Below are 22,867 nucleotides of genomic sequence, written 5' to 3' on the forward strand. Positions count from 1 at the left end.
TCTCCGACTAGCTAAGCTCCTGGACCAGTGTTGAGGTTGGGAAGGAACAAAAGACATTTTTGTTGAATAAAATAATGAATATTCATATCTCCTAGGATATGTCTCTGCCTGGCACAGAATAGAAACTCAATTAATGTTTGTTGAGTGAATGCACACCATGATAAAGAAATAAAATATATGGCGTGTCAATATGTTCAGTGTTGTCCCATATCAGTACATACAGATAATCCTCACTCATTTTTCACAGTTACATAATAGTCCATTAGGTGACTACATCAGACTCTATTAATCAATGACCTATTGATGGATATTTTGGTTGTTTCTAATGTTTTACAAAGTGTTTTATGTATGTGGTTGTTCATTATATATTTTGTAGACTGTTAAGTCCTATAGTAAATACATGTTTAACTTTATAAGAGATTGCCCAATTTTCCAAAGTTTCCCAAAGTGGCTGGACCATTTTGATTTTCGCCAATAGTAGGTGAGAGTTCCAGTTGCTCCATTCTTTCAATGTTTTCATATGTCAGAAATCGTTCAGAATAAATCAAGTAAAAATTAAAAACAAAACTCACACCTACACAATTATGTTTGGGAAATACTACAAACTGTTCCCTCTGAGAATGTTACAGAGCATTGTAAAGGCTCTGATAAGTTCTGCAAAGCTATTTATTACTTCAGTGTTCCTCAGTCTTGTGTGACCACAGCATCCTTTTGGGTCATGTTTCACACTTAAACACATTGGTGGAATGTATTATGGGAATTTTACTTTAGATTCCAATGTAGGATTGCTTTGAAGTATGTGGTCGTATTCAGTCAATGGGACAGTGTGATGTCAAGGGCATCAAACAGTCCTCCTATCCCTCACATGCTTATGTTTATCCTACGTGTTTATATATCTCTTCATGGGGCTGTAAAAGCCTTCTAAAGTCCATAATTATAAAAATTTAAAGAAATAAAACTATCCTGGGAAGGGGCACGAGGAGGGTCTTCCTCCACATGAAGGTGTGAGTGAGTAGCACCAGATCCTTCTTCGGGCAGGTTTTCATAAGGAGAGGAGGAAGAGTTCTATCTCAAGGGCACCGGGGCTCCTGAGAGTCATAAACGGGGGTGAGAGGGAGGCAGAGAGAAGTCCAGAAGTCAAACTTCACCTATTGGGTACGCCTGCCGTGACTGCCCTGGCGTAATGCCTCCACAGCAAAGGCTGAGTAAATATTATGACTGGATCACTAAAGACAAGCCAAATCAAACAAACCTCTAAAAAATCTACCCCAGCGGGGTTAATGAGGAAATAAGAAAGATCTGTGGGCCAAGGAGGAGATGATCCAGCATCCAGAGGGACAGTTACTGTAATGCAGGGTCTCCCCCCCGTGGGACTGCTGACATTGGAGCCACATGGTTCTCGGGGGGCCATCATGTGCACTCTGGGACGTGAACAGCATCCCCGATCCCCACCCACTCGATGTCAGGATCACTCCAGTTGTGACAACCACAGAAGTCTTCAGATATTGCCCAGCGACCCCCCCGGGAGGGCAACTGCTATAGTGTAAGCTATTGTTGGATAAAAGAAACACATCAGGCATGGCGTATAGTAGGTCCTCATCACATTTTGGTTGCATGGATAAATAATGACTGGTCCATTGAGAAGTATACACCAGGATGTGAATTTCTTGGGAACAAGAAGGGTGTTTTAGTTACTGCTATAAACCTAGCACTTAGCATCATGCCTGGCATCCAGAAGGCTTGATGTAGCCATTTATTCACTAAGCTCCCAGCAGCGTCTTGCTATATTTAGTACATGCCAAACTCCTTGCCACAGCTCACAGAGACGTGCACGACCTGCCCGTCCCTTCCTGCCCTCACCTCCTCCCTCGTTCATGCTCCTCCAGCACCACCAGCATCCTTGTTCTTCCCATTTGCCAGGCACAGTCCTACCCCAGGGCCTTTGCATGTGCTGTTTCTGTGGCCTGAAACATCCTTCCCCTAAACTTCCCCATGGCTGTACTTAAACAATCACCTTCTAAAAGGGGCCCTTTCCAGCCACAGTTGCCCTTCACCATGGTTACATTTAGTTTCTCAGTAGCACTAGTCCCTGTATCTGTTTACTGGTTTATACATTTGTGGTCTAGCTTGTTCACTGCCTTATCCCTAGTGCCTAAAACAGTGGGTGGCACATAGGAAGTGCTCAGTGAGTAAGAGTTGATTGAGCACCTACTTGTGCTAGGCTTTTCCTGGACACTGGAGACCCAGTAGAGAACAAAGAGACTCTATTCTAGCCCCTAAGGCTCTCCCATCCTGGGTGGAGCAGAGAGGGGAGAACTGAAGGAAGACAACGTATAATAGAAGTAAATAAATCACACTTTAAATAATGAGAGGTTCAGTGAAAGCAAGGATGTGATAAAGAAGTGGGGGGAGGGGGCTCCTCTCTGCTGGGATCAGACTCAGCCTCTCAGCCATTTGGGCTGATTCACAAATATTGAACATTTATGACTAAGTGGACACAGTGACAGAGTCAGGGGTAAAGAGAAGAGTTCCAGACAGAGAGAACAGCAAGTACAAAGGCCCTGATGGTGGGAACAACTTTGGTTCAACAGATAGTTGTTGAATACATGAAAGATAGAAAATTCTAGAAGGAATCGATTGCATGGGTTCAGCCATGGAGGGCTTGGAGGGTGGGTAGGTGGTTGCCAGCTCCAATTAGGGAAGGGAGCTCCTGGCAGAGGGAACAGCTTCAGCGAAGGCCTGGGGTGGTCCTTCTGGGTTTCTTCTGTCTTGGGAGTGGACAGAGCCCGGCCAGGGGCCCTGGGCTTCCGTGGATCCCGACGTCCAGGACTCTGATGAGAAACAGTCCACGAAAGTAGGGGAAAGTTGATGGCAGAGCAGAGGCACCCCAGACTTTGGCCTTTGCCCCCTGCCGGCTCGAAAGCACAAAATATCAAGATAACGGGTCTTCTCTCCCCTCCCCCAGCCTGCCCTGGTGTCACTGGCCCTAAATCCTGTCCATCTTGCCTGTCTCCCAATCAGCAGGCGGTGGTGGGCTGGGAGCTCCCCAGGACTATTTCAGCATCTTTTAGGGGTGGAGACAGAGCCACAGAGACGAACAAGCCTTGGGGTGAGCCTCCAGCTCGAAGCAGAGACACAGAAAGTGGCTGGAGGTACAGCTGGCAAGGCTCATGAATGGGGATTCAGCAGCTGGAAAGGTGAGCCCTGCCGGGGTCCATGGGGAGAGGGAGAGTCTATGCCAGGAAACCCTCTCCAAGCTCCCAGAGTTGGAAGGAACCCCCACCCCCACTGTACAAATGGGAAGATTGAGGCCCAGAGAGAATGCAGTGACCAAAAGCATGCCTCCATTCCAGGGCTGCTCGCATCCTTCTGCCAGGTCCCCCCACCCCCATCCTGCCTTGCTTCCCAGGAAGGGGAGTGTGGGCAGGCTAGGAATGAAAGAGCGGGCCAGTTCCATCAGCCTCAAGGGCGTAACAGGCTGGTTATCCCCACGCGTGCATCTGTCTAGCGTTTTTTAAAGAAATGGGCTCTCATGTCCCAGGCATCCTTGGGTCAGCCCCTCAGTACATATTTGGAGGTAGAGGCTGGACCTGGTGTCCGGGCGGGGATTGAACTTGATCTGGACAGACCTTGGGTTGTGTGCAGACGGGAGATGGGGAGGAGAGGGCCTGTGTGACCCTCACACCTGTCCCTTCCTCGCCCTAGATGGCTTCCTCCACCTATTCCATCGGCCCCATTGGCAGTCTGGAGCTCCTGGATCTCCTGTTCGACCAGCAAGAAGGAATCCTGAGACACGTAGATCTGGGCGAGGACTGGGGCCATGTCGGGGACCAGGTAAGGCCCCCCTGCAGACAGAAGTCCACTCAGCTCAGTAGCATTTGTGGCTCATGGTGTGTGACTTTCGCAAAGCACGTTGTTGTATTGAACCTCTCAGCTACGTCACGGGTCAGGCAGCATCGGCTCCTTAGAGGTGATGACACTGAAGCACCATGAGGGGGGTGATTTGTCCAGGGTCACACAGCAGTTTGGAGCTGGGTCCAAACGCAAACTCAGGGCTCGTGCCTTGATGCGGCTGGATGGTATTCGCATGCCACATGATGGCATTCAAGCCCCACAAACCTTTCATCTTGCAGAAAGGACAAGTAAGGTCCAGAGAGTGTCAGCGGCTTGCCCAGAGTCACACAGCAATCCAGAGCAAAGCACAGACCTCCTCATTCCCACCCTACTCTTCATGTCACCAGGCCCTGCCATGCCCAGACTCTGAGGATTTCCTCAACTGTATCTTGGGTTCCGGAGACTCAGTGCCCAGCTCTCCGCTCTGGTCTCCTGCAGCCAGTGACAGCGGCATCTCCGAAGATCTGCCCTCCGACCCGCAGGATACCCCTCCACACAGTGGTCCGGCTGCCACTCCAGCCAGCTGCCATACTGCAGAGTCTGGCAAGGGCCCCGGCCCCTGCTACTGTCCTGTCCCCCCTGGCCCCACCAGGCCTCCTGGCCCAGTGCCCCAAGTGCTCGAGGCCTCCGTAGCCATAGACCTGGGTGAGTACTGTGTCTTCTCTCACTGCCCTCACCTTGTTACGCACATACCCACCCTTTGAGATGGATGCTATTGTGGGCCTATTTTCCAGATGGTGAAACTGAGTCCCCATGAGGTTAAAGCCACAGAGCTGGGATGTACCCCTGACAGGCTGGCTGGGCACCAAGTGTCACACTGGCAACCTCATCTTTGTCCCTCCCATGCCTGGGTCATAGTAGATACTCCATGATAGTATGTGAGATCATGGATCCCAGCCCTCGGGGTGCTCCTCCTGGACCTGGGGAGAAGGCCTTATGCAGAAGACACCTCCAGCAGGGTGTCCTTTGTCCCTTTAGCCTTGTAGTGGGGTGGGAGCTCTTATGAGTCCCATCGGAGAATTGAAGCAACTGAGGCTCAGAGAAGTTAAGTCATTTACCCAAAGTCACACAGCTCTGCCCAGGCAGGATTAGAACCCAGAGCTATCTGATTTCGAAGTTTGTGCTCTGAAGAGCAGCTCACCTACAGAGGGCCAAGTACAAGGTGGGAGGGAACCAGAGGTGAATCAGACTTGGTCCCTGCCCCAAGGGGAGATAAGGGCCAGCTGGCTACAAATCTATAATCCTGGGCAATAAGAGCCGCTCCCTCCTGGGTTGGCAGTGGGTCCCTCGACATTGTCCTGATGAATTTGGGTTTCTATATTATAGCAGACGGTTTACTGAAGCACTAGCCAGGGCTGTCCCCTTCAACCCAGGCCTTGGGGTCCCAAGCTGTACCCAAAGTCCTTAGCATGTTGGGGTCAATCCTGAAAGCCTTGCTGGAAGAGGCAGGTAGAAGCTGGGAGGTCAGGGCCCCCGCCTGACACCCTCCTGTCTCTGCCCCCATCTGCCCTGGTCAGAAATGTGGAACCCGGGCCTCTATCCTGAGGAGCAGGCTGAGCTGACAGACTCGCCCCCACGCTGCAACCTCACGGTGAAAGACCTTCTCCTCTCTGGCAGTGGTGGGGACCTGGTGAGCAGCCCCCACCCCACCTCCAGAGCATCAGAACTGGGAGGGCCGCTGGGGTTCATGGAGCCCCAATACCCTCATTTCAGAGACTGGAAAATTGAGTCACAGACAAAGGCTAGGATTTGTCCAGGGTCACACCCAGAGCAAGTCTGTGGGTTCCAGTCCTGAGTTCTCTATCCCCTGAGCTGGGGCACCTTCTACTGTAGTGATGGTTTAAAAAAAAAAAAAAAAAAGCTAAAACTTACTAAGCACCTACTATGGTCCAGGCACTCTTCTAAATGCTTTAAATGTATCATCTTTTAATTCACAACAATCCTGAAGATTGGGGCTCTTATTATCTTAATTTTACATATGAAGAAATGGGCACAGAGAAAGAGGTTCGGTAATTTGCCCTAAACCCCAGAGCGGCTTCAGGCTCCATCCCTAGGCTGGCCAGTTGGGCCTATCTCACCCATTGCATTCTGATTGAGAGCTGTCTATCTTGCCAAAGGCTTTGAGTACTCAGCAACCAGAACTGACAACCCAGTTAATGCCCCCATTCCTCAGATGAAAAAGTCAAGGCTCAGGGAAGTTAAGCCACACACCCAAAGTCACACAGCAAGCAAGTGGTCCAATCAGAATTTGATCCCCAGTTTGTCTGATGCCAAAAGTCATCCTGACAACCTCTAGGCAAGGCCAGAATGCCCCTCCCAACTTGAGAGCTGAGCACCAGCTGTGTGCTCAGCCTCCAGGGACCTCATGGTCAAGATGGGGAAACTGACTGTTCATGGAAGTGTACTGATGAGGGAGAGAGGCTGGAGGATCATTGCAGGTCCCGGAGGGTTTCTTAGAGGAGGTAGAACTCTAGCAGGCCTTGACGGATGGGAAAGGAGAATGACTGTTTTGGAAATGCTAACTGGCTTTTGTAAATGCATCATGTTTGGTATCATTGTTCTACGTGTCAACAACCTTGGGATGTGGGAGACCTTATCCCCAGTTTATGGATGAACACACTGAGGCTTGGACCCTGGAGAGAAAATGGTTGGGCTGATCAATGACCTGGAATTCTAGGTAGTGGAGTTTGATACAAAGAATGACAGACTGCCCCAATCTCCACCTTTATTCCTGAGTCTCCTATTCCATGGTGTAGCATTTCTAAGACTGACATTCTGATGACAAGATTCTTTCATTTTTAATGTTTATCTTTCGTAGTTTAAAATTAATTATAAAATTTTTTGAATAAGGAAATGCATCCACCACAAGGAAATGGGTCCACACAATCCAAGTCCCACTTGGTACTGAATAGATTGGGGAAACCACCCTCTCACCCCAGTTGCCCTAACACCCTGGTCCCCACATGGGTTCCAATATATATATTTTTAATTTTATTGGGTAACAGTGTGTTTTTTCCAGGACCCATCAGCTCCAAGTCAAGTCGTTGTCCTTCAGTCTAGTTGTGGAGGGCGCCGCCCACTATCCCATTGTGGGAATTGAACCAGCAACCTTGTTGTTAAGAGCTCACACTGTAACCAACTGAGCCATCCAGCCACCCCTCCTGCAGCTCAGCAGCAGCTTGTTGTCTTCAATCTGGTTGTGGAGGGGGAAGCTCACCGGCCCATGTGGGAATTGAACCGGCAACCCTGTTGTTAAGAGCTCACACTCTAACCAAGTGAGCCATCCAGCCGCCCCGGGGGTTCCAATATTTCCATCCAAAGAAATGCCTTCTTTTTATTTTTAAGTTTAACAGAAAAAGTAGCACAGCACATGTAACAATGTTTTGTCCTGTTATATATTTTTTAACTTGACAGTTTCTCACGGTGATTGCTCCGTATCATGATATGGAAAACAGCTTTTTCACCGCTATGTAGTCCTCCATTGTACCAACGGGGCATGCCTTATTTAACCTGTCTCCTCTTTGCTGCGTATTTTCATTGTTTCCAATCCTTTGCTATTTTAGTGCTGCAATGAATGTTCAGAGCCCAGAATGGTGCCTGGCATGTAGTAGGTGCTCAGTAAATACCTGTCAAATTACTGTTTGTGAGATGAATGAAAAACCTGTATGTCCATCCTTTTGCACATGTCTGAGGGTGTCTATAGGATCAGTTCCTGGAAGTGGAATTGCTGTGTCAAAGGGCTGCGTGCTGGACTCTTGAGCCCTAGTGCCAGTGGGGACTCTACAGCAGATGGATTGATAGTTTCTCAGATTTGATGATGCCTCTTTCATTTCCCAGAGGCTGCCACTCTCCCTGCCTCCAATGCAATTCTCCTTGTTTTTCCATAGCAACAGCATCACCTGGCAGCCCCCCACCTGCTGCGACCTGGGACTGGGCACTGCCAGGAGCTGGTGCTGACTGAGGACGAGAAGAAGCTGCTGGCCAAAGAAGGCATCACCCTGCCCACCCAGCTGCCCCTCACCAAGGTGAGTCGGTGGGACCTTTGGCTGAAAGTCTCTCCCCCTTCCTGCAAATACCTGCCCTTGAGTCTCACTTTTAGACTTCCTGCATCAGAATGTTAGGACGTGTCGGTCACAAGAGCCAAAAAAAAAAGAGAAATCTTCCAAAAGCCAACTCGGCGGGGCTCTCTAGCTCCCCGCATTCCCTCCCCACGTCCCGGCTTCAGCCTGTTCACCTAATATCAACACCTGAGTTTGCCATTCCAGTTGGAAGTCATTTCTGTGTTGAGATCAACTAGCCCCATGAAAAGCGCTGTTCCCAGAGACGCCAGCAGGTGGCGCAATTGCATCACGCACAAAGTTTGGCAGCCCATTACTAACGGGCCGTGGGAGCCGGGAAGATTACCGCGACCCAGGACACTCCTCGAATCTGCAGGAGTGTGGGGGCAAGAAAGTTGGTCTTCAAGTCATCAGGAGTCTACCCCAGGTTCCTGGGTCTGGGATGGTTCCCATGGGGACAGAATGGAGTGAAGCTATGGGGTCCAGACAACAGATTGGACCCTCCAGCCTGACTCAGCCTCCTCCCTATGTCACTTGGCAGTATGAGGAGAGAGTGCTGAAAAAAATCCGCCGGAAAATCCGGAACAAACAGTCAGCCCAAGAAAGCCGGAAAAAGAAGAAGGAATATATTGATGGCTTGGAAACTCGGTAAGGCTGGGTCCTGGGAATGCACACACTCAGGGAGGAAACTGAGGTGTGTGTGTGTGTGTGTGTGTGTGTGTGTGTGTGTGAGAGAGAGAGAGAGAGAGAGAGAGAGAGAGAGAGAGAGAGAGAGAGAGAGAGAGAGAGAGAGAGAGAGAGATACGCAGTGGGGCTAAGGTCACAGTTTTTAGGGCCTGACAAAATTAGAGTTGTCTTCTCTCTCTGGGAGAGTCCATTTTTCATGTGAACTGCAGGGATTCCCAAGGATGCCTAGGGATTGCACAGGGCAAGGGTTTTAGGGTCTGTTTAGCCCCTAGAATATGTGGTGCCAAGAAAGGAGACGGTATTACCCATCTTGCTCTTGCTCTCTGCCTGAGGATGGGAGGGGTGCTTACTTCCCTGTCTGAGATCACTAGTCCCCAGAGCTGTTGTGACTTTACCAAAAGTGACATTTATGGAATGTTACAGGTCTATTTGTGTTTTCTGTTTCTCCCTGAGTCAGTTTTGGATGTTATATTTTTCTGGGAAGTTGCCCATTTCAAATGTATTGACATGAAATAGTTCATAGTGCTCTCCTATTATTTTTTAAAGCTCTGAGCCATCTACATTATGCCCTTTTAATAATTCATGTTGTTTATTTGTGCCTCCTCTTTCTCTTTTATCTTCTTGATCAATCTTGCCAAAGGTTATTTTATTATTCTCTTCAAAGAATGGATTTCTGGCTTTTCCTCCCACCCAGTTGTACCAATTGTATTTTTTTCTAGTTCTTTCATTTCTACTCTCAGCTTTGTTATGTCCTTCCTAGATTTTTTTTTTTTTTTGGTGTGGGGGAGTTTATTCTATTGTTCTTTCGCTAGTTTTTAAATGTGCATGTTCAGCTCCTTGAGCTGAATTAAGGCTATAAATTTCCCTCTCAGCACCACCTTAGCTGCATCTCACACATTTTCACTTTCCCTATTGTCATCGCCACATGGTCCTCAGGTCTTCCCTAACTTAATTCTTCTTTATCTTATGAGTTATTTAGAAGGAGAGCCTTTCATTGAGGGAATTTCTTCTCTTCCCTGGTTGCAATATGAGAACCAACCCATCCTCATGCCATGGTTTGAGTATTTCAAATCCAGATCTGAGTCATCTATGTCAATACCACATTCCCAGATGGATGCAAATGGGAAAGGTGGGGTTCCCAGCCCGGACCCCAGGACTCTATAGGGGATGTTCCCCTACTGTCTTGTTCCTCAAATGCACTCTGCTAAGCCCCTAGTCACCTTTACTTCATGCCATTCTCCCAACCACTATCATGAGATAAATGTAACCCCATTTTACACATGAGGGGACTGAGTTCAGAGAGCTGAGTGGCTCAAAGTCACCGGGAGGGTGAGGATTGCAACCCAGGTCTCCTTGGACTTTCAGCCACCCTGACATTCCATCTTCTGGAAGTATCACTGCCTGAGTTTGGGGGCTCAGACTGGAATGAAGTCCCTGGGACCTCGGAGCCAAGAAGACTTGGGTTCAAATCCTGGCCCTGTCACAGACTTGCTAGGGTGACTGAGTGACTTCCCCTCTTTGGCCTTGGGTTCTCCACCTGTAAGTGGGGCCTCACAGGAAGATGTGATTGGGACAGGCATAATCTAGATGTCACTGTGACTTTGTCCTGCAGGATGTCAGCCTACACTGCCCAGAACCAGGAGCTTCAGAGGAAAGTCTTGCATCTTGAGAAGCAGAACCTGTAAGTCTTGGTCCAGCCAAGTCATAGGACATGGGGAGCTGGCTCCCAGAATCCCTTGCAGAAGAGGTGGACAAATGGGGGGCAGCCTCTGTGATGGCAGTGCAGAGGAGGAAGTAAGCGTTCCACCTAAAAAGGGGACAGGCTACACAGAGGAGGGGATTTGGATTTCGGGCCTTGAGGATGTATAAGAGCTCACTAGGGGGAAGCTGTCCCTGGTGGAGGAAATGACACACGAATGGTCAGAGGCTAGGAGCATGTTGGGGAACTACACGTAATTCCATCTAAGGGATGCATTCATTTACTCAATTTTTATTTAGCATCTACTCTGCATCAGGCATAGTTCTGGGTACTGGGATCACAACAGTGAACAAAACAGACACAGTCCCTCCACTTAAAGGACTCACGGTCTAGGGGGAGACATACTCAGGACGAACAAAAAAATCACTCACATAGTGATAACTGCTGGGAAGAAAAATGAAGCAGGGCGAAGGGTTGTTTTAGACAGGAAGGTCAGATAAAGTGACAAGTGAGATGAGACCTAATGGATGAGCAAGAACCAGCTACAAAAAGACCTTAGAGGGAACAGCCTGTGCAAAGGTTCTGTAGCAGGAATGTGTCTGATGTGTTGGAGGAACACTGAGGAGACCTATGTGGCTGGAGCAGAGTGAGCAAGGGGGAGAGAGGGAGGAGATGACAGCAGGGACTGGACAGGGGCAGGTCATGCAAGGCTTTGTGGGCCACAGGAGGACTTGGGCTTTTACTCTGAGGGAGGTGGGAGCCCTGAGAGTGTTGGGAGAAGACAGTTCACATGTGAAAAGTGCCCCCTGGCTGCGGTGTGAAGCATGAACCCTAAGGAGTGCAGGAGAGGTCAGTGGGGAGACCAGAGAGGAAACTGGGGCTGGTGTCCAGGTGAGCAATCATGGAAGCCTGGATGGGGGAGGGGAGGTGGCAGAGAAGTGAGTAGGATGTCAGTGGAGATTTATGGATGCAAAGGGGGAGGGTCTGGGACCCTGAGGGATGGACAGAATTCAGACATCAGAGAGGCTGGGGACCCCAGAAATGGATGGGGAGCCAGACTAAGGCCCTGTAGGGCTCAGCCAAGGCTGCCCATTTCCACTAAGGTCCCTCTTGGAGCAGCTGAAGAAACTCCAGGCCATTGTGGTCCAGTCCACCAGCAAGTCAGCCCAGGCCGGTACCTGTATAGCGGTGAGTCCTACCCCCGGCTCTGGTGGTCCCCAGGATAAAGGGGGTCCCCAGCCTTGGCAGAAAAGCCTGCGGGAGGTGGGAGAGGGTGAGTGTGAATAGCATGGCTGGCATGATCCAGTCTTCTGGGCCTCAGTTTCCCCACCTATGACATGGGTGTGCTCATAGGGACAGGGGAAGGATGGGGTGACCCCGCCCCCATCTCTGGCAGGTCCTGCTGCTCTCTTTTGCCCTCATCGTCCTCCCCTCCATCAGCCCTTTTGCCCCCAACAAAGCCGAGAGCCCCGGAGACTTCACACCTGTGCGAGGTAGGTGAGCCAGGGTCACTGGGACTTCAAAACCCCTCTGGGCTGTGCCATGAGCACAAGACCCATGGCTCCCCAAGTCCCAACACTGGACCTTTGGGGGAGGGGGAAGGGACCCCTGCAACTGCTCCCTGAGGTTGGGAGGGGAGGAAAGAAGGGACACGACCCCCCACCCCATCCCTCATGCACCCCCAACCCTCGTTTAGTTTTCTCCAGAACTTTGCACAACGACGCTGCTTCCCGTGTGGCCGCCGACGCTACGCCAGGTCCCGAGGCCCCAGGACCCCAGCCCGCGGCTGGCGCACCCCAGAAAGGGTCTCCAGGAAGCCCCAAGGTGGACTGGGAATCCCAGGACATGCTGGCTCTGGACAACTCGACAGAGGAGCTGGAGAACTCTCCCCTAGTTCCGGGCAGCTTGACGGAGGAGCTGAGCCGGGCTACCCTCTTGGACTGGGCCTCGCCTGAGCCCGCACGCAGCCCAGGGCGCCTGGGGCTGGAGGCTGTGGGGGAGGAGCTGTGAGCAGCACCCGGGTCTGCCCGCAGGCCCATCTGCTCAGGTGCTTCAGTGGTCAGCGACAGGTGCAGGATCCGAGGTGAGGCAGAACCTCTGCAGAGATGCCAGGATGGAGATGCACAAACTCACACCTCCACACACCCAGGGACCCAGACACACGTGCAGAAACTGACGCTCAGGCACAGAGCAACCATAGGGCCACAAAGCCTGAGAAATACACACACAGACCGCCACACAGAAGGAAACAGGCAGACATACAGAGTGATCCACAGACCTAGACAGACAGACACACAACATGCCTCAACTGCCCTGCCTGGGGTCTCCTCCCTGTTCCCTCATACACAAGGAGGGGGAAACGGCCAAGACCGCAGGGATCTTGGCCTCTGAGCACGCGTTGAGCTCCGAACTTCAGGGGGACCATGGCCCACAGCCACCACCACCCCTTTTCTAAGACTGCAGTGATCCTTAATAAAATATTTTGACAGAACACGGCTGGCACGGAGGTGGAGTAGCGTGGGGGCTAAATTTGAGTCTGGGGCTTCCCAACCCCCAGAAGGAGGGGCTGGGGTAGCCCGGGATGGGTGAGTGAAGTGGGGGGACCATGGACACCCAGGCTGGAAAACTGGTCAGCAAGGTACTAGGCGCATCTTCAGCACCTTGGAGAGCGGTGCGTGGGGTGCAGTGCTCAGCGCGCGCCTGGAGCGCGAGGTCCTGGCGGCTCTGGGATCCCTGGATGCAGAGGGATTGGGCAGCGGCTTCCTGGAGGGCTGGGCTGCCCACCCTGCTCCTTTACCTACGAGGAGACTGAGGAGTCGGAGGTGAAGCGACCCGCCCGAGGTCCCAGCTGGGGAGGGATCTTACCTTTACGCGTCCCACCACCCAGGGCAAATTTTTTAAAACCATGTGAACAAGTATATAATTACAAACTGAGGGCTTAAAGAATTTCAGCTACTTGTATGGCCGTCCTTCACCCCCAAGCCTGGACTGCATGGAAGCCCAGGCGTACCTCCCAGGAAACACGTACTCCTGCCCGCGGGCGCAATGCTTGTAGACGTTAAACACAGACTCAGATGTGAGAAATTCTGCTTTTATTGCATTGAAGACTTTTCCAGAAGCCTGGAGGGAGCCCGGTGGACCACCTTCTCCCTCCAGCCCCAAAGGCAGTGCAAGCCTCTTGCCTGTCCCTCCATGAAGTTTGGCTCCTCAATGGCGGCTCTGCCTCCCCTCCCTCCTGGAGGGACTGTGAAGGCAGTTGGGGGAGGCAGGGGTTGGGGGTGCAAGGGTCTAGGAGCAAAGGAAGTTAATTCCTCTTTAGGCCAGAAATTTAGGGAGGGTCTGGCCACCCCCACCCCCCAACCCCCTAAGTGGGGGGCTGGGGCCAGGGGGAGAAGCAGGTGCCTGCCGTGTCAGCTCTAAGCTCCAAGTCTAAGGTGGAAATACTCCTCCCCCGGTCACCACCAGAGGCCCCTAGAGCCAGAGGGAGCACCAACGGAGGGCGAGTGTGCCCCAGGACCTGGAGCACAGCTCTCAGCACCCTAGGTCTCCCTCCCAGGACAGAGACAAGTACTGGTAACAAAGAAAGACCCGTAAGAAACAAAACGAATCCACGGTTTCTACAGAAAGCCCCACCCTCCCCAGTTCCCCTGGTCAGCTGGGAATCACCTCCACCTTTACTCTTTTGGGGATCCTGCCGGGGACAGGACTGTCTAGCAGCTCCCTTTTGGGGCTGGCAGGCCTGGAGCCATTGTGCTGGGTGGGTGGCTCAGCTGTGGGCTCCTGCTTGGGGCTGATGGGCTCTGCGCCTTTGAGCTGGGCGGGAGGCTCTTCCTTGGGCTCCAGCTTGGGAACAGGCGGACGGGGCAGGGGTGGCAGCGCCTTCTCCAGCACGCGGGGGCCGTCCCAGGGGGGGATCTCCAGGCCCAGGTGCTTCATGAGCCGGGTCATGACCTCATCTACATAGCCGTGGATACGCAGGTTAGCGTGGCGGTCCTGTGGGGGCGGGCACAGGTCAGGCGGAGGCAAAAGGCTTCCAGGGGTCTGGGGTGGGGTGGGGTGTCGGGTGGGTTCCGCACATACGTGCTTGGTGGGCTGAAGGTTGATGATGACCAGCTGGCCCCCACGGCGCTTGGTGGCAAGGGGCAGGTTACCACTGGGCCGGATTTGCAGGGATGTGCCCAGCGTGATGGACAAGTCCGCGTTCCTGGGACCAGGAGTTGGGTTGGGCTGAGCACCTCAGCAAGGGTCTCTGCAGCCCTCCTCCTGCCTCCAACCCTCCCATCTGAAACCCTGGGAAGCCAAGCTGCCCTGAATCCTGTCCCTGCTGCTTCCCTTCTGCCAGAGCCACCTCTTCACCCTGCTGGGAGAAGTTGATGTGGGTGGTTAGACTCCTGGCTCTGCCACTTCCTGGCTGGGCAGCAGTGGACAGAGGAGTCACCTTGCTAAACCCTCAGTTTCCTTGCCTGTAAAACGGGCCCAGTGCAGCATCCATTGTGGGCCATGGTGAGAACCCCAGAGCCAAGGGTCTGAGAGTGCTCAGTACATGGCCACCACCATTACTACAGAGAAAGCAAGGCCCAGAGAGGGTGCAGGACACCTCCTCCAGGAAGCCTTTCCTGACTCAACCTCTGAGCTGGAGTCCTGCCCTGTGCTGGAACTGCCTGTGCTCCGTCCCTTTCCCCGCACACAACCCCCCCCCCCCACTGGGATCATCTGGGGTTGAGACCTGCTGGCTTCGTCGGCGAGGGTGAGGTCCCGGTCGGGCAGGGCGTCCTCCCAATCCAGGATGGTGTCTCTCAGCTCCCCCCTGCATGGACGAGGACGGGGTCAGCATGGAGACCCGCTGCCTCCCCCAGGGTCCAGGGCACGGGGGGCTCACTCACCTGCAGGCCCGTAGCCCCCTTGCCTTGGCCACAGTGCAGAGCCGACCTGTGGCCTTGAGGCCCATGCTGCCCACGACGGTGTCCCGGACATACTGCCTGTGTCGGGCAGGAAGAGGGGAAGGGGTCAGCCCACCACCTGCCCCCCTATGGCCCCACCTGAGCGGGGAAGCTGTCTCCCCAGGGAAGTTCGGGCCACACAACTAGAATCTAAGCAGAAGAATACATCTGACAAACCCAGAATGGGGTGAAGGGGGTGGTGCTTTCATGAAAGAGCTGGCCTGGTTGCTTCACAATGTCAACAGCATAGAAAAGAGAGAAAGGCTGAGAACTGTTCCAGATATAGAACACTAAGGAGACGCGACAGTGACATGTGAAGCATGACCCTGGCTTGGATCCTGACCAGGGAAAAAATAGCAACAATGGGAGCACTGGGGACTGAATCATCGCGTTGTTTTGTTTTTACATTTCCTGGCTTCAATAACTGCACTGTGGCTGTGGAAGAAAACACTGAAGCTCCAAGATGGAGGGAGATAAAAGACTTAAGGGCTTCAGAGCAAAGGATGAAGTGCGCCCCTTACTCTTGCACATCACAGCACATACTGACAACACACAGAGAGAAGGGAAAACAAATTATGGCAAAATGGTAACATTACTGAATCTAGGTCAGGGGTCAACAAACTATGGCCCTGAGGATCAAATCCAACCCTCCACTTATGTTTTTGTAAATAAAGTTTTATTGGCGCACGGCCATGCCCATCCCTTTACCCATTGTCTATGATGGCAGAGCTGACCGATGGTCATGGCAGACAGTCTGGCCCACAAAGCTGAAAGTATCTACCATCGTGGCCCTTTACAGGAAAATCTGTTGACTGCTGGGCTAGGTTAAGTATGAGTTCATTGAACGGTTCTTGCAAGTTTTCCACAGGTTTGAATTTTTTCAAAATAAATTTGGAGAAAAAATTCTTTTATAACAAGTGAGGGTGGGGGCCCACTTGTGCTCTGATCTCAGAGATTCCACCTGCAGGGGAGGAGCCCTAACATCCCCCACCTTATTCACACCTGAGGCTGCTTGCTCCCCAGCAGGGGGAGACACACCGGGAGCAGGGGTCAACACCGCCACACCCTGTTAAGGGTTGAATTGCATGACCCAAAAAGATATGTTGGAATCCTAACACATGCCCTCCTGCTCCCAAGAACTTTAGAACTTGACCTTATTTGGAAAGAGGGTCGTTGCAGATGTAATGAGTTAAGATGAGGTCACACTGGAGTAGGGTGGCCCTGGTCCAACATAATTGGTGTCCTGATAAGAAAAGGAGATGCAGACAGAGGAGATGACCATGTGACAACAGAGGCAGGGGTTGAAGTGATGCGCCTACAGCCATGGGACACCAAGGAGCACTGGAAACCACCGGAAGCTGGAATTGGCAGGAGGGAGCCCCCCTCCAGTTTTTGGAGGGAGTGCGGCCCTGCCAACACCTTGCTTTTGGTCTTCTAGCTTCCAGAACTATGAGGCCATACATTCTGTTGTTTTAAGCCACTTGGTTTGTGGTGATTTGTTGCGGCTGCCACAAGAAATGAATGTACCTTCCCAGGAGGAAGTCGTACCCCCGGCCCCCCTGGAAGGGTCTCACCCTAATCCTGTCCCCCACCCTGGGTCTCTGGGAACACCAGATTCAACTCACAAGGCCCTTTTGCAGAGCCCGACCTGGGATGTGACAGAAAACAGGCTGGGGGCCTGGTCGCCACACCTCGTTCACTCCCACCCCCACATGGCACTCACGTCTTACACTTGACACATTCTTCTACAAACATGTTCCCGTGAAGCTCCGCCAACTTGTCCCTGTGGGAGGAGAAGAGGCTTGGTGGTGCAGTGGACTCCCTGGATCCTGAGACTTCAGACAGGACGCAAGCCTCCTCCTCCAGGAAGCCTTCCCTAACACCTTATCCACAGGATCCATGGACACTCTCTTTCTGGTTCCTCCAGCTGTGCAACCCTGAGCAGATGACTCAACCTCTCTGAGCCTGAGGGATCATTACACCCCCACAGTTGACCGCACTTTCACACACGGGCAGCCTATTCCATTCACAAAATCCACCTATAAGCACAGTAGACTCTCTTGATGTTGCCAGGTCTGCCAGAGAGGAATGCTAATCACCAGTTTGCAAAGGATGAAACTGAGGCCAAGGGTGGCTCTGGAGCATGGGCTATGGAGGCAGAGGAATGTGAGATCAACTCCTGGCACTGTCGCTTCCCTGCTGTGTGACCTTGGGCAGGTCATTTAACCTCTGTGCCTCAGTCCCCATCTGTGAAACGGGATACCAGTGTCCAACTCTTGAGATGTTTGGAAGAACAATTATCAAGTCTGGAAGGCTCTTCCCATGGCTCCGTCACCTCCTTCATGTCCCTGCTCAAATGTCACCCTCACCTCCATGTTAAAAGCTGCAACTCCCCACACGCCCTCCCTGCCCACCTCTCCCCTTTCCTTCCAATGAGCGCCATCTGACAAAATGTAATTTGCTTATTTATCTTGTTTTCTGCCTGTTTCCTACCCATTAGAGTGTATGCCAGGAGGGCAGGGCTTACTATCTGACTGGTGCGCTGTGTCCCACATATAGAACAGTGTGTGGCATGCAGTAGGCACTATAGAGTGTGGTCCATTTTGCTCCTGTCTGCCTTCAGGGGGTACTGGGCGTAGGCGGGGGAGCTGGCACGAAAACCAGCAGTCAGGAAATCGGAGGCACTGAAATCCTCAAATACACAGCTGCCTCCCACCCCCAGCGACTCCCCTCCATCCCTGGGGGGCTTTAGCCCACTCCTAGTCCTAGTCTGCCTACACACCCCGATGTGACCTGGTCCAGGTGTGTCGGGAAGCAGACTTCCCTGGGTTTCTCCGTGTTCCTATAAAAAGCCCTAACCTCCTGTGCCACGGAAACGCGTTCGCTATACAGTGAGAAAATGTTTGCTTTCATTTCTAGGAACATCCACACAGGCCATAAGGTCTTCAGTCAGCTGTCTAGTGAACTATTCTGATTGGAAGGATAATAGGTGCCCAGTGGGTACAGCCCAGAACAGGGCCCGAGGGTCACCCAGCCAGGGAGGCTGGGGTCTCACTTTCTCAGGTATTTACTTATTGAAAAGGATGAAGGCCCAGAACATGGTGACATCTCTAGGTCAGCAGAGCTGCCTGACTCCTGGAGAAATTTTATTTCTGTGCCAAAGGGCTGGAGTTAGGACTCAGGCTCATTTTAAAAGAGCACAGCCTCATTCTCCTTTATAAACAGAGACAAGTCCTTTCCCTCGTCCCTTGCCTGTGGAGGGTCCAGCTACTTGTACAAACAACTAGCTAGGCTCTCATCTGTCTCCAAGGATAAGATCGGAGGGCAGCACCCTTGGTATTAAGCACTCAGTCTTTCTGCCCAAATCCTGTGTTCACATTCAGTATAAAAGTTATAAAAAGTGGGCGGCCCGTTTGCTCAGTGGTTAGAGTGCAGTGCTCATAACACCAAAGTCACCGGTTCGATTCCCACATGGGCCAGTGAGAAACAACGGCTTGAGCTTGGAGCGGAGCCACCTGTGGGCTACTGGTTTGCTCAGTGGTTAGAGCGCAGTGCTCATAACACCAAGGTCGCCAGTTCAATTCCCACATGGGCCAATGAGCTGCACCCTCCACAACTGGACTGAAAGCAATGACTTGACTCGGAGCTGGTAGGTCCTGGAAAAACACACTGCTCCCCAATATTCCCCAATAAAATAAAATAAAATAAATATAAAAAGGAATACTAAAATGCGACTGCAAGTTCTAGACCCTGACCACCCTCCTCCTGCTCCCAATTTCTTCTCCTCCCCACCTCAAGAGAGATTTTGCAGCCACCCTGGGGCCAGAAAAAGAGGATCCCAATTCTTGAGAGGTGCCCAGGGGTCACTGATAATGACAGCTCTGGATTGAGAAGTCCTATTAAATGCCAAACACTTTTCCCAGCCACCTCACTGCATCATCATATTACTCTCTTAAGCTGCAATCGACTCCCATTTTATAAATGAGAAAAACAAGACCCAGAGAAAGGGGCGGCCCGCCTATGGCTGAGCAGGGCTGGCAGCTGGGTGTTACCTGGGGAAACCGGAGCGCACGTGCAGCCCGTCCACATTCTGGCTGACCAGGAAGTGCAGAAGGCCCACACGCTCCAGCTGGACCAGTGCCATGTGGGTCTGCGTGGGCCGTGCGCTCTCAAAGGTGGTGTCAAACTTGGGGGCCAGGCCCTGCTCCTCCATCGTCCAGACGCCATGGGGGCCCCTGAAGGCGGCAGGTAGGGAGAGATGCAGGGAGAGAGATTTTAGGGATTAGGGAGAGAGGGGGACAGAAAAAGAGACAGAGAAACAGAAACACAGGGAGAGAGAAATACCAGGGGGAAGAGAGAGAGAGCGAGAATGAAAACGATTGAGAGAGGCAGGGAGGGAAGGGAGGAGAGAGAACATGGTACACAAAGGCAAAAATTAATTATTCAGTTCAACCAGCACTGCTGCTGCACTGAGCCTGGCTCTGTGCCGGGTGTTGCTGGGCCCTAGTGGACCCAGGCCCTCCCTCCAGGAGTCCTTGTCTTGCCAGGGGAGACAGGTGGACACAGACCCTTCCGCCCTGTGGGCTGGGATGGCCCAATGGAGGCTGTGAGGGCTCTGTGTAGGGTCTGTGGGAAAGCTTCCTGGGAGGCTGAGCTGTCTCTTGAACTGTGAGAGGGAATGGCACGGAAGTTCAGGCATGAGGGGTAAGCAAAAGTCTGGGGGGCTAGCAATAGCCTGTCAGTTGGGGAAATGCAAGTCCGGGGGCTGCAGCAGGAGCAAGAGGGGCTGAGGTTGGAGAGATGACCCAGGGCTGGATCAGGTAAGGCTTGGAACTCTCCTGTGTGGCAATGGGGAGCCCTGGCAGGTTATGGAGGAGGGGTGGGGAGAGTCAAGCCTTAGAATTCTAACATTCCTCTAAGGAATCTGCTCTCTTTCTGTGGGAGCCTGGGCTGGGGGCCCAAGAGGCCTTGGAAAGAGAGTATAAATGCAACAGGTTTGTCCTTTGTGGCAGGGTTGCAAACTCAGCACCTGCAGGGGCCACCCAGGGGCCACCAGTTTGAAACCCCTGCTTTTCAGCTGTAAGACTCTTGTCACACAGGTTGCCTGAAGCAGAGAGGGGTTTAGATATTAACTGGTTTCATACCCTCATTTATGGGTGAGGAAACAGGTTCAGAGGATTAAGCCACCAGGTCTGATAGAAAAATATTTTCAAGTGAGTATGGGGCTAATGGTCCCTGATATTGATTCTCCCCATCTTCTAGGGTAATAGTACCCCAATATTTAGACATTCACAGTGTGCCTAGATGAAAACTACATTTTCCAGCATCCCTTGTAGCTAGGTATGATCAGGTGACCAAGTTTTGGCCAATGGGGTGAGTGGGATGTTGGCTGAGATTTAAAGGAACAAGTCTAAAAGGGAGGGGTCTTTCCTATTCTCAACACCCAGGGAAGGAAAGATTATTCAAGATTCACTGAGGGGAAGGCAGCAGGATGTGTTCTGATGCCCGGGCAACTGTGGCTCACAGGGAAGCCCTTGGAAGTTAACAGGTCCTGCTTCAACTTCCCCTCCACACTCACAGACCTGAAGTCGGGGATGCCCGCGGCGGTGCTGATGCCGGCACCCGTGTGGACCACCACGTTGGAGGACTGCCAGACCAGCTTTGCCAGCTCCCACACCTTCCGTTCCAGCTCCTCGGGGGGATCAAAGATCTGTTGTGTGAGAGAGCAGAGGGGAGCGGTCAAAACTTGTCCCTTAGTGGCAAGGCCACTGGCCACAGAAGAGCTGCCCCCACCTTGCCCAAGGGAGGAGAGTGGATCTGAAAAGGAGGTTTATTGTCATGTCCCTCCTCTGCCCACAGCCCTCCAGGGCTCCTACTTTCTCAGGGTAAAAGCCCAAATCCTCCCCGCAGCCTGCCTAAAACACTTTCCTCAGACTCCCTCCCCTCACCTCCTTTAGGTCTTGGCTCAAAAGTCACCTCATTCGTACACCCAGGTTCAGAGCAGCATTATTTACAATGGCTAAAACATGGAGGCAACCCAACTCCATCAATGGACGGATAAACACAATGTGGTCCATCCATACGTTGGGATATTACTCAACTTTAAGAAGGAAGGAAATCCTGACACCTGCTACAATGTGGATGAACCTTGAGAACATTATGCTGAGTGAAATAAGCCAGACACAAAAGGACAAATATTGTGTGATCCCACTTATATGAGGTCCCTAGAGTAGTCAGATCCATAAAGGCAGAAAGTAGAATGGGGGTGCCAGGGGCTGGGGAAGAGAGAATTAAAGTTTAAATGGGACAGAGTTTCAGTTTGGGAAGATGACAACGTTCTGGATGGTGGGGATGGTTGCACACTCTTATTAATATACTTGATACCACTGAATATACGCTTAAAAATGGTTACGAAGTTAAATTTCATGAAAGATGTATTTTACCACAATAGAAAACATTGAATAAAGCCATCTCAGTGATGTGTCCCTGGCCACCTGGTTTCAATGCAGCCCCCAACTCTCCTCATCGCTGCCAGCTTTACTTTTCTCCCTAGCTCCCATCTCACTTATATTTATTTGCTGCTGTCTGTCTCCCCACTGGAATGAGGGGTTTTTGCCTATTTTGTTTCCTGCTGTGGTCCCAGGATCTAGAAAGTGCCTGGTGGTACAGCAGGTGCTCAATAAATGTTTGTGGAATAATGCGAATACAGGCAAGAGAGTGCGTTTTCAGGAGGTTTCACACCATCTGAGAACTCCTCAACTTCCTGACTCAGGATGAACGGACTAACTTTTATGGGATGGGGGCAACCTTCCCCCAGCTTACAGAAGGGGAGAAGAGACGCAGAAGGGAAGTGACAAGCCCAAAGTCTCAGTGTATGGAGGGGACTTCCTCTCGGAATAGCTGGAAGGGTCTTTCTGACACATATTTACATCCATCCAAGTTCCTTCTCAGCTCAAAACCTGTTTCCATCACCCTCGGATAAAGTGTCAATTTCCCAGGCTGGCATTTGGGGCCGGTCCTGAACGGGACTCTGGAAACCTCTCTGGCCTAATCTGTTCCCCCAAGTGTGTTTATTCCCACCTATCTCCCTGCCTTTGCCCCTCCAGGGCCCCCTCCGCCTAGAACTACATCCCCTCCTTCCCTATCGGAACTTCAGGACTTCCTCACGACGGTCCTTCACTCTGTGCAAGCCTCGTGGACCCGGAGCCGGGCGTCTTCGCGTCCCCGGGTATGCTGGGGGCGTCACTTCCCGCCCCCTCCTCACTGGGAAGTCCCTCCCATTGTCTAGCCTCAGTGCCTCCTGATATTCCCACAATGCCCCGCTGCCGCCCGGCCCCGCCCGGTCCACCACCCTAGAGGGGGCGGCTTTCCGGTCCTCCCGCCGCGCTCACCTCGGGGAGGCCGCACTTGCCCTTGTCCGCATACGGCGACAACCCCGCTGCGTAATTCACCGACATTCTCACCGCTCCAACGGGAACAATAAAGTTTCCCTTGTTGAGGCCACTTCCGCCGGAAACAGGGCTTCACGGGGAGGAACTAGGAGTCGCCGGTTCTCTCCCACCAAGGCGCATGCGCCTCACGTTGACGCC

At 52.2% G+C, this 22,867-nt stretch overlaps 2 protein-coding genes across 6 annotated transcripts; one reads left to right on the forward strand and one right to left on the reverse strand.

Annotated features, from left to right (window-relative positions):
• Positions 1-3,055: 3,055 nt before the first annotated feature.
• CREB3L3 (cAMP responsive element binding protein 3 like 3) lies at positions 3,056-12,829 on the forward strand. 3 transcript variants are annotated; one of them, XM_074337597.1, is made up of 10 exons: positions 3,056-3,197; positions 3,706-3,834; positions 4,134-4,539; positions 5,412-5,524; positions 7,782-7,919; positions 8,494-8,600; positions 10,252-10,320; positions 11,442-11,526; positions 11,735-11,831; positions 12,035-12,829. In XM_074337597.1, the coding sequence occupies exons 1-10, from the start codon at positions 3,171-3,173 to the stop codon at positions 12,346-12,348; spliced, it is 1,485 nt and encodes a 494-aa protein (XP_074193698.1). In that variant the 5' UTR covers positions 3,056-3,170; the 3' UTR covers positions 12,349-12,829. The 3 variants fall into 3 exon arrangements, with proteins under 3 accessions (XP_074193698.1, XP_019599836.2, XP_019599837.2); XM_019744277.2 differs by having other exon boundaries at positions 4,242-4,539; XM_019744278.3 differs by lacking the exons at positions 4,134-4,539; positions 5,412-5,524 and having other exon boundaries at positions 12,035-12,496.
• A 586-nt stretch (positions 12,830-13,415) lies between these two features.
• On the reverse strand, positions 13,416-22,807 carry SIRT6 (sirtuin 6). 3 transcript variants are annotated; one of them, XM_019744286.3, is made up of 8 exons: positions 22,670-22,807; positions 20,861-20,988; positions 19,331-19,513; positions 17,002-17,061; positions 15,222-15,317; positions 15,065-15,145; positions 14,419-14,542; positions 13,416-14,331 (listed from the first exon to the last, which is right to left on the reverse strand). In XM_019744286.3, the coding sequence occupies exons 1-8, from the start codon at positions 22,733-22,735 to the stop codon at positions 13,990-13,992; spliced, it is 1,080 nt and encodes a 359-aa protein (XP_019599845.1). In that variant the 5' UTR covers positions 22,736-22,807; the 3' UTR covers positions 13,416-13,989. The 3 variants fall into 3 exon arrangements, with proteins under 3 accessions (XP_019599845.1, XP_074193711.1, XP_088648413.1); XM_074337610.2 differs by lacking the exon at positions 22,670-22,807 and adding an exon at positions 21,722-22,323; XM_088792287.1 differs by lacking the exon at positions 17,002-17,061.
• Between the last annotated feature and the right edge of the window lie 60 nt (positions 22,808-22,867).

This window comes from Rhinolophus sinicus, chromosome 15 (genome assembly GCF_057876585.1).
Source record: "Rhinolophus sinicus isolate RSI-liver-muscle chromosome 15, RSI-T2T, whole genome shotgun sequence".
Taxonomy (NCBI): Eukaryota; Metazoa; Chordata; class Mammalia; order Chiroptera; family Rhinolophidae; genus Rhinolophus; species Rhinolophus sinicus.

What these genes read in the sequence shown, in the direction of transcription:
- CREB3L3 (XM_074337597.1), top strand. Translation starts at nt 3,171, where the DNA reads ATGAATGGGGATTCAGCAGCTGGAAAG. An exon ending in AGGCCGGTACCTGTATAGCG is followed by an intron (nt 11,527 to 11,734) that starts GTGAGTCCTACC and finishes CATCTCTGGCAG; the next exon opens with GTCCTGCTGCTCTCTTTTGC. An exon ending in AGACTTCACACCTGTGCGAG is followed by an intron (nt 11,832 to 12,034) that starts GTAGGTGAGCCA and finishes ACCCTCGTTTAG; the next exon opens with TTTTCTCCAGAACTTTGCAC.
- SIRT6 (XM_019744286.3), bottom strand. Translation starts at nt 22,735, where the DNA reads ATGTCGGTGAATTACGCAGCGGGGTTGTCGCCGTATGCGGACAAGGGC. An exon ending in GTGCGCTCCGGTTTCCCCAG is followed by an intron (nt 17,062 to 19,330) that starts GTAACACCCAGC and finishes CTCCTCCCACAG; the next exon opens with GGACAAGTTGGCGGAGCTTC. An exon ending in AGGGGGCTACGGGCCTGCAG is followed by an intron (nt 15,146 to 15,221) that starts GTGAGTGAGCCC and finishes TCGTCCATGCAG; the next exon opens with GGGGGAGCTGAGAGACACCA.